Source organism: Podarcis vaucheri (assembly GCF_965113315.1).
Source record: "Podarcis vaucheri genome assembly, chromosome: Z".
Lineage (NCBI taxonomy): Eukaryota > Metazoa > Chordata > Lepidosauria > Squamata > Lacertidae > Podarcis > Podarcis vaucheri.
The window spans coordinates 13,024,270-13,034,748 of record NC_138758.1 but is presented as its reverse complement, the minus strand read 5'-3'; the positions used below and the strand labels follow the sequence as shown (position 1 = coordinate 13,034,748).

General features: G+C 45.8%; 1 protein-coding gene across 2 annotated transcripts in view; it reads right to left on the bottom strand.

The window, feature by feature from the left end:
• Window positions 1–2,090: 2,090 nt before the first annotated feature.
• KLHL4 (kelch like family member 4) overlaps window positions 2,091–10,479 on the bottom strand; it is a 47,682-nt gene continuing 39,293 nt past the window's right edge. For both annotated transcript variants that reach the window (XM_082207247.1, XM_082207246.1), the window contains one exon: window positions 2,091–9,576. In XM_082207247.1, the coding sequence (XP_082063373.1) occupies window positions 9,558–9,576 (19 nt within the window). In that variant the 3' untranslated portion in view covers window positions 2,091–9,557. The remainder of the gene's footprint in view (window positions 9,577–10,479) is intronic.

Sequence of the window (10,479 nt, the reverse complement as noted above, 5' to 3'; positions counted from 1 at the left end):
GGGCTTCATTTGCACAAGGGGGTAGGTGGAGGCTGAATACTAAAGGAGGTGGAGCCCAATCTAAAACTGGGTGGGCCAAAAGACACATCTGCACACATACTGCCCATTTAGGCTGCATTTCTATGGTATTCCTGCAACTTCTTTACCTGTTAATTTGTGTGGTTGTTTTTTTGTAATCTTTGGCACGACACAAATGACACCTCTGGAAATCCAGTGAAATCTTGCAGGTGTTGCGTGCTCATTTCTCTGTTAATCATTTCCACGGGTTGCGGGGAACCAATTTGCAACCCTTGTAACTTGGAGTTTTGTGTTGTAGTTTCCCCTGTGATTTTCTGATCATGCCACCATCACTCTCATATGATTACATTTGGGGCGGTACCCCAGTATACAGTTCTTCCCCACCATTAAAATAATAATAATAATCAGAATGTGGTGGATCAAAAAGCCACGGTTCCACAATGCAACAGGAACTGCGGCATAAAAAGGAGTGTTAGAAAACAGGACATGGGATGCTTGCATTATAACCAGGCATCCCCAAACTCAGCCCTCCAGCTGTTTTGAGACTACAATTCTCGCCATCCCTGACTACTGGTCCTGTTAGCTGGGGATGATGGGAGCTGTAGTCCCAAAACAGCTGGAGGGCTGAGTTTGGGGGATGCCTGGTTATAATCCATAAAACCACATCTGAATTCAGCCTCATGCATGCCCATCACAACAAATGTGTTCACACACACATATTCCCACGCTTTCCCCACCGCTCATCTGTTTCATGAGGAGCTGGGCAGCATAGAGAGAAAGAGATCATAGGGAAGAGAAATTGAATCCCTCCCTGCTACTGTTCAGATGACAGGGGGAAACTGGGGGGGGGGGAGCAGCTGCTCCTTCAAGAACCACCACTAAACCTCAGCCTAACTGAGACACAGCCTAGCTTGCCACACATGCATTTGTGTTGGTGAGCACGCATGACGTTGTGTTCGATCAAAAAAAAACCTTTCCCCCTTGGTGCTCTTTCCTTCATTAAAGTCCCTCCTTCCTCACCCCATCCGTCTAAAACTTTTAACTACTCCATCAGAGAGAGAAAAAGTGCCCTTAATGAAGAAATTACTTAGAGCGGGGGTCGGAGCCCCTCCTCCAGTTCTACAGCTTTGGTCCACATTAGAACTACACAGCTGCCATACAGATGCTCTTTACGAAAATAGAAATAAGAGGCACAATCGCAGGCATGCTCTGGCTCACCTAGTTTGGTCCTCAGTAGTCCTTACGCAACTATCTCTTAAAGTAGGCCAGAACCACAGTACAGGCAGAGATATCGTGATTGGCCAAAGGCAAAGAAACGACCTTTGGACTGGACAGTAATATAAACTCTGTGGCTAACAGCTCATTTCCCAAACCAGTGTGCTGCACTGGCTCTCCAGCACAGCAGCCAACTCCAAGGGGCTTTGCCTCTCCTGATAAAATATTTGAGGGGACAGCCTCCCCCTAAGTTGATGGGCATTGCCACTCAGATGGCCCCCCACTATTTTATTCAAGTTAGTACCCCATTGTGACTAGACTTGTGACTGATATCCTTTGGTTGCTCACCTAAAGCTACTGGAAAAGCATCCCTTCTCTCGTTTGATTGATTGCAGCAAAAGATACCATGAAAAAGAAAATCACATCGTAGCCAAACATACACCATGAATTCTTTGTCAGAGAAAGTAGACTTTATTTCAACTGCATGCTGTACTTGCTGCACTATAAATATAAGGTATTTTTTATGTTTGAATGGATCAGTATTTTTTAAAAAAAACAACAACAACAACAATCACACACCCTTCCCTCCCCACCTCCCATATACTATCCACCCCCACTAAATACTTCCATGTTCTGCACGTGTGTGTTTTTCCTTATCTAAGCCCAGCAAATAGTATAATATTATTTTAAAAATCATTTATTTAAAAAATTGCACATCGACAGGGTTCAGAAATCATTGTCTGTTTTTTTGTAAAACTTTTCTTTTTTCCCAAGTCACAATAACTTTTTAAAAGGGAGGAAGTCAACTTGCAAAATTATGTGGGTAAACACATATGATTCCAAGTACTTTTTTAAAAAACAAACAAACAAAAAACCAGACCAAGCTTCTTATATACAGTGTAATATTCCCTTGCTTATATGATGGCAACAGGTGAAATAATCAGAAATACACAAACACACTGTATAGATTGGCACATGAAAGGAAATATATCTGCATGTGCTTTGTTCTTTCTCTGGGGCAGCTGGATTATTTCTTTTCTTTTTTTTTTAGGATGACTTCATTGTTTTCCTTAATAACGGGACAATTGCAGTCATACCTTGGGTTACAGACACTTCAGGTTGCGTGTTTTCAGGTTGTGCACCCCACCGAACCTGGAAGTACCAGAACAGGTTACTTCCAGGTTTTGGCGCTCACACATGTGCAGAACCACTAAATCGCACTTTGCGCATGCGCAGAAGCACCAAATCACAACCCACACGTGCACAGACGTGGCGCTGTGGGTTGCGAACATGCTTCCTGCACGGATCATGTTCGCAACCCGAGCGTCCACTGTACATACATAATGTGCTTACATTGACGATAAACTATTACGTGGTACCTCAGGTTATGAACTTAATTCATCCCAGAGGTCCGTTCTTAACCTGCAACTATTCTTAACCTGAGGCACGCTTTTGCTAATGGGGCCTCCCACTGCTGCCATGCCACTGGCGTGTGATTTCCGTTCTCATCCTGGGGGAAAGTTCTCAACCCGAGGTACTACTTTGTTTGTAACTTGAAGTGCTGGCAGTGTTGAGCACTAATGTAGGGATCAGCAATTAGATGACCTTGAAGCAAATCCCACCCACTAGAGGAGTTTCACTTGGTCCCTTAAGTTGTTAACCTTGCGGCAGGGCCGTAGCTCACTAGTAGATGATGATGATGATGATGATGATGATGATGATGATGATGATGATAATTTACCCAGCCACTCTGGGTATCTTTCAACAGAACATTAAAAACAAAATAAAACTTCATCCCTAAACAGGGCTGCCTTCAGATGTCTTCTAAAAGTCAGACAGTTGTTTATTTCCTTGACATCTGATGCATAGCTGTCAAGCGTCCCTTATTTGGTGGGACAGTCCCTTATCCCAGCGCCATGTCCCGCTGCTGTCCCTTATTGATGATGTCCCTTAAATTTCCCGGGTTTCAAAGGAAGCAGCTCCTCTCCCTCCCTCCCTGCCGGCCTGGGAGGAGGGAGGCTCCAAATGTGTTGCTTGGCTGCGTTGCTCACGCAATAAGGAGTCTAAGAACGACTGGGGGGGGTGGAGCTTGCATGCCTTGTGCTGATCAAATCGGCGGCGTTGCCTGGGAACTCGCCTTTGCTCAGCGCTTCCCAGTGGAGAGGTGGCGGTGGTTTTCCTTGCTGCATCCCCTTTGCCGGGTTGCTGCGCTGTGGGAACCACCACTTGAGGCTTCGTTTGGCTGCTGGTTGACTAAAATCCCTTATTTTGGCTGCTCATCTCTTATTTTCGAGGCTGCTGGTCCCTTATTTTCAAATCTGTAAGTTGACAGCTATGATCTGATGTGAGGGCATTCCACAGGGTGGAGCATCTGCTTTATATGCAGAAGGTCCCAGGTTCAATCCTCAGCATCTCCAAGTAGGTATGAGAGGCAGAAACCCAGCCTGAAATCTTGAATGGTTGCTGCCAGTCACCGGCTGCAAGAAAGATGGCAGGCAATAGGGAACTGATTGAAGGCAGATTGGGGTGGGGGAGTGCCTACCACTGTGCCTACCCTGTACATTTCAGGGTAGCTGGTATGGGGGTGGGGAACCATTAGTTGCCTGGGACACTGGAGAGCGGCTGCCAGTCAAAGTAGACAACCCTGAACTATATGGACAAACAGTTCAACCTGCTCTAAGGCAGTTTTCTGTGTTCCTATGTTAGAGCATCCCCAACATTCTGATGCACAGAGGGAACTCCTGAATACATAGGTTCCCTGCATTGGCTTTAGTAGATCCACCATTTTTCTTGGATTCTTTTCTCATGGAGAAAAGTCATAGGCCAGTGATAGAATGCCTGGCATACAAATGGCCCCTTCCAGTTAAATAGACCTCAGGTTAGCATTGTTCACAATGATTCTTGCCTTGGAGAGCTGCTGCCAACTGGAGTGGGAAATACTGACCTTTACACTTTCATATCCTCAGAAGAACACATCTGCTGCCCATTCAGTATAAGTTAAGAGGAGGGCAGCAGATGTGCACACAAGTATCATCTTTCCATGTGCCCGGCTATGGCTGGTGCAAAATAGGACAAAAGGCAGGTTAGCCAGGAGTAGATGGAGACACAGCTGACGGCAGGCAGAAGCAACTAATTCTAGGTTTTGTCCTCATCCTCCTCCATACTGAGTTTTTCAGGGTCAAGACTGAGAGTAAGGAGGAGGAGGAGGAGGAGGAGGAGGAAACAGGCAATTGTGCCAACCACCTGGACTGGGTGCAAGTAAGAAAGCAGGCGAGTTGGGGCTGCGTGAGGCCAGACTGAGGTTGATGGAGCAGGACCCCATTTGCCCTGATGAAGTGGCCTCCACTGGGAAGAACATATCAACATCTCATTAGGGCTGTGAAAGACACCCTGCCTAAAACCCTGGACAGCTGCTCCCAGTCAGTGTGGACAGTACTGGGATAGATTGGACTAGCGATCTGACACAGTGGAGAGCAGCTTTCTATGTTCCTATGTACTTTGCCCTTTCCTTTCCACAGCAAGTGCTCAACAAATCACCTTCTTTAGTATTCAGCATCTTTTGGAATTAAAGTGTAAACACACTTATTTTAATGATCTGTAGTTCCCTGCAGCACACCAGTTCTGAACTTAACATAATATTTATCGGAATGCATCACAAGGTTTGCACCCCACAGCTGAGGTCGCAGACTTGTCATATCAATATGATATACATAGTTCCCCTGTGTATGTTTCATTCCGCAAATGCGATTACATTAATGCCACACTGCCAACAGGGTCTCGACCCACAGCCATTATTCCAGAGGAAGCAAAATTGGTTCAAAATGGTTCTCACAGATGGATTTGCAAAGGAAAGACAATTCCGAGAATCATCGGGCATGTGGTGACTAATATAATAGCAGCTGTGTGGTTTTTAGCTTATGTTTTATGTGCCATCTTCATTAGAAATCCTTCTTTTAGTGTGTGTGTGTGTGTGTGTGAGAGAGAGAGAGGGGGGGTGTTTCGCTTTTGGTGGTATATAGACTTTGGATTCTGGAGGGCTGCACCCACTAGACAACCTCAGAAAGTAAATCTTAAGAACACTTCACATATTACAAAGAAAGGGGAGCAGAACTGCAGCCACTGGCCCTGCCCTTGACGCTTATTCAGCATGTGCAAACTTCATGGGCAAAGTATATCCAGACTTTTTAGGAGCTAGGAGGGACCACTGGACTGGTGCATATGTAGGTTGTACATAGGAAAAGACTGCAGACATGAATCCACTCTCCTTTCTCTGGCCATGGCCATTCTAACATGCAAAGCGGCGGTGTGAATGCCTTATTTAGCCAGAGGGACCTATTCATTTTGTTATGCAACCTTCCAAGGGCCACATGCCAGTGGCAGGCAGGGAAAGAAGCAAAACAGACCAGAACAGCAAATGCGAATTTCACCTTCATACAGCAGGCTAGTTTCTATACAGACTCACACACCTCTCTCAGTTCCCCACCCACAAGAGCAGGAGGCATGATCAGAGCTCAAGGACACATTCCAGCCAGTCAAAAAGAAAGCAAGGAGGTGAAGGAGTGTGGGTTTGGAGGAGGTGTGGCCTAGGTGACCCTGGGGGTGAAACAGAGAATCCTGGGGAGCCACATGTGGCTTCTGGTCCTGAGGTTCCCTATTCCTGATGAAGCATGTCCTAAGCAGCCCAGTGTTTATTCAGAAGTTAAGCCCCATTGAGTTGAGTAGGACTAAGGACACAAACACACCATACAATTAAATCTGTATTATACTACTTTAAACAAGTCATGGCTCCCCCTAGAGAATCTTATAAACTGTTAAGAGTGCTGAAAGTTGTCAGGAAACCCCTATTCCTCTCACATAACAATCCCCATGGTTCCCTGGGAACAGGGATTACTTGTTAAAACACTCCAGAACTGTAGCCCTGTGAGGGGAATAGGGGTCTCCCAACAACTCTCAGCACCCCTAGCAGATTATGGTCTACAGGATTATTTATAACAGAGGTTGGATGACCACCTGTCATGGATGCCTTAGTTGACATTCCTTAGCTGACATTAGTTGACTAGGTTACCTTGGGGTCCCTTCCAACTTTACAATTCTATGTGATTCTAGATCCCAGGCGTTGCAAACTTTGTATGACAAATCGGGTTAGAAAAAGCAGAACTCCACAGCACCATCTGGTGTCATAGTGTTATAATGCATATACAAACACGTATAAAGCATTTTTTCTTTGCCAATGTAGCTGTGTCCTCAGACAATGTTGGGACCTTGCCATCTTCCTGAGGTCCCATAGTGAAAGACTTGAAGCTGATGGTCTGTGATGTTTTCTTAGGGAAGGGGTTGGGGGTTGGTTGCGTTTACTTAAACTAGGGGTGAGGAACATTTCTGAACCAAAGAACTTCTGGGGCAACCTTCTATGAGCCACAGACCTGGGCTGTGCAGAACGAGGGGCAAAAGTGAGCAGGTCAATGAATGGGAAAGCTAGCTTTGTACAGTAAGTTAGTTTCTATACACGCACATACGCACCTCTGCATCCTCCATCCAGGCAAGCAAGCAAGCAAGAGGCACTATCAGAGTTCAATGGCACATTTCAGCAAGGGAGAAGTGAGGTTATGCAATGCCAGTGAGCAGGGTCTCACTGAGTCTCTTTGGGCCTGAGGCTCCCCACCCCTTCTTTAAGCACTCTGATGCTTGCAAGACATGCAACACTTTGCAGGGGCCTAGGCTGATCTGTCACAGGTGGGAGAACTGTAGGGGTAGCATGGATGGCCCAACCAACAAGGTTTGCCACATCACACCACCTTCTCCTGAGGACTTCTATTTGGTGCTAAGGCCTCTGCCCAACAAAGCAGAGAGATTCTGTGTGCATTTGCAATCATGCATTTGCAATATACTGGTCCTCAACTGGAGAACTGGAAGCACATGACCTCATGTGGGTGGAAGCAGCACTGCAGTGACTTTTTTTTCTGACAGAGGAGGGAGGAAGGATAGCAAAGAAAAAAGGGGCAGATCTACATGCAGCAAGGGTAAGCATATAATACATTTACAAAACAAAAACTGGGCCCATGCAAGCAGAGTCCTGTGTTCAGAAAGACTAAAGACCACTTTAATAATTACGTCCTTTAATCATTTTTCCATTAGCAATTCCAGGAACATCAGTGTGACACTGTATTTGAGTGTTCTTATTATTATTATTGAGGGGAAATTCGTGGAACAGGTCTCGGTGTTTCAATTTCTGGGAATGGAATTGCGACATGACCTAACCTGGGGAGAAAACAGCAAAGGCCTAATGAAGAGAGCACAGCAGAGGTTATATTTTCTGAGAATCCTCCGGAAAAACAACCTCTCAAGGGACATGTTGATGGCATTTTACCATTGTACTGTGGAGAGCGTATTAACTTATGGTCCGTGTGTGTGCTTTGGGAGCTGCACGGTTAGGGGAAAAACAATGCTGTCCAGCATTGTAAAGACTGCGGAGAGAATAATTGAGTGCACTCTTCCAACCTTGGATCAAATCTATGCTTCCAGGTGCCATAAGAAAGCTGCAGAGATAGCGCAGGATAATGCGCACCCCGGAAATTATCTCTTTCAGCTTCTGCCTTCTGGAAGAAGGTACAGGGTTACAAAGACTAGGACTAGCCGCCTGAGAAACAGTTTCTACCCAAATGTGATTTTGGTTTTAAACACAGTGTAAGGAGTCTCTATGGGAGTATTTAAAAATAGGGTATCAGAGTTTTTAGTGGGCTAACTAGGTTGGGATCGCTGGGATAGCAGGCTTGTTAGGTTTTGAATGTTTCATGTAGATTTTTCAATTTCGTTGTTCTGTATGGGACAATGACAATAAAGATTATCATATTGTATTGAGTTGCTGCTTATAACCTATCAAGTATTTTATTTCTGCAATCACAATCTGCTCCCCCCCCCTTTAACTCAGCACATGCTTCGGGAAGGGTAGAGATGGGAGCCACCTTGTTTCTAGACATTGGGTGACACGTAAGCAATGCCTATATTAGGAGCCACTGGCCTCTTTTTTATGACCATTGGCCACATTTTGAGCAAGGGCTGCATTCCCACCCTCTCCCAGATCAGCACCTCCCCACCCAAAGACAAAAAAGATGAAATACATGTGCGCACACACACACACACACACAGAGAGAGAGAGAGAGAGAGAGAGAGAGAGAGAGAGAGAGAGAGATTCTACATGGATTCTGGGTCAAAGTTAAAACCAATATAATTAATCTGAATCAAACACACACACACAAATCTTAGAGTTGAAAGAGGATGTGAGAAAGAGTGGCACTTTTCCAACTTCCTCCTTCAACTGTATGTACTTTTGGAAGGAGAAGAAAGTAACCCCCCTTGCTACCTTATGACCATGGGGACAGTGACAGGGGATGCTCAGAGATTCCATAGATGCATAGCCACCACAGTGCCAACATGTGCTAAGTTGCCAACTCCTGGTCTAGATTTATCACAGAATCCAAAGAATCAGGGTCAGCTCAAGCATTAAGTGGCCCTGAACAATGTGTCCTCTCGGCACTGCCTTCCATCAATGGACATCTTGCTGCAGTAGCAGTGCTCTGCACAACACTGGCCAGCTGTGCCTAGCTACCCTTGTATTTTTCCACATGAAATATGACCCCAGGTCAAGAGCACTGTGAGAAACTTTAAGGGCAACTAGATCCAGCTAACCAATGGTGATCAAAACCAGGGGCAAGGCCTGAAAAAGCACAAAAGAGGCAAGCATTAGCAATGAGCCCTGCCAAAGTCTTGGGGTCCTGGCAACTGTTTATGGACGCTAAGTGGTGCAGAAAAGACCCTGCAGAGGTATCTTTGTGCATGAGGAGGAGACTACGCAAGGCGTCTTTCTGGTGAGGGAATAGGGATTCAAGGCTCCACATGGCTCCCTGCCCTCCTTCTCCATATCAAGCTGTCCAGGGGTTCTTATAATGCAAGTGTAAGCAATTATGGGGGGGGGGTAGATACAGGTTTCATTTTCAGCTGCACACTCAGCTATTCTTGACACAGAATTGCTTTAGAATGAGGCTCTCTGCACAGTGTGTACCCAGATCCTCCCTACAGATAGAGATTAACATCACCCATGATGATCAAACACCTTGCCAAGTGTGTCTTTGGAATGCAGAAAATGTGATTTTCGTGCTCAGGCTCCACACAGGCTCATCCTTGTCTTTCCTCCTCCTATAGTGGAAGTGCTTTGTGTTGTTTTCAAGGATGCATCTCCTCTTCTGCCATGCTTCTTATGAATATTTCACACCTGGAAATGGTCTGTTATGGCAGCTTCACGACTACAACACAGGCGCCGGCTCTTCCTATATTGACTGGAACTTCCTAAAAAAAACCAACCAGAATGTGCTCTGTTAACTCCACCTAACATGCCATTCTGAATCGGTGGGAGGGGGACTGCTGCCCTTTGGATGTCAAACCCGAACTCCATCTGGGTTCCAGGCTAAGGATGGTGGGAGCCCAACATCACCTCGAGGGTGAAAGTTTCCCCAGCCATGATCTAAGTTAATTAAGAACAGCATATAATTTCCCTCTAAATACTACAGTCATACCTCGTGTTGCGTTAGGTTCATGTTGGGTCTTTTTGGCTTGCGAACACAGCAAACCCCACGTGCATACGCAGAAGCGTTCTGCATGCTTCGCACATTGGCAGAACTGCTCTATCGTGCTCCGCGCTTGCACAGAAGTGCCACTCTAGTTGCAGACTTTTTGGGGTGCAAAAGGCACCCCGGAACAGATTGTGTCCACAACTAGTGGTACCACTGTATATTGCTATTGCTAGGGCTATTGTTGGGGTGTATGGGGTGTTAAAGGAGGGGTACTTTTTGGGGAATCCCTGAAAGATGGCCATACAACCTCTGCTTAAAAACTGCTGCTTATCTATTAATTGCCTTACAGAGTAACATAGACAAAAAGGTAGATCCCTGCCCCAAGGCCCTTACAATGTAAACTTTGACAGAGGGGGGGGAGGAAGACTTGGGCAAAGTAACTAATATGGGAGAAATATGGTTACACGCACTAAAGTTCTGTTTCTGTGCTGTGTAAGGACTTTAAGGCTTGTACCAAAGGCTTTATAGGATAATTACGCTTGAGGTGTCTTGGGAGTCAGACTCAAGCAGAAGGGGCAGCCAGGGATAATGGGTGGAAACATTTGAGGGAAAGAGAGACCCTGGAGCAGCTGGGGTTGGTACATCTGGAAGAGCAATGAGACAGGTGGGCATTTCTTGG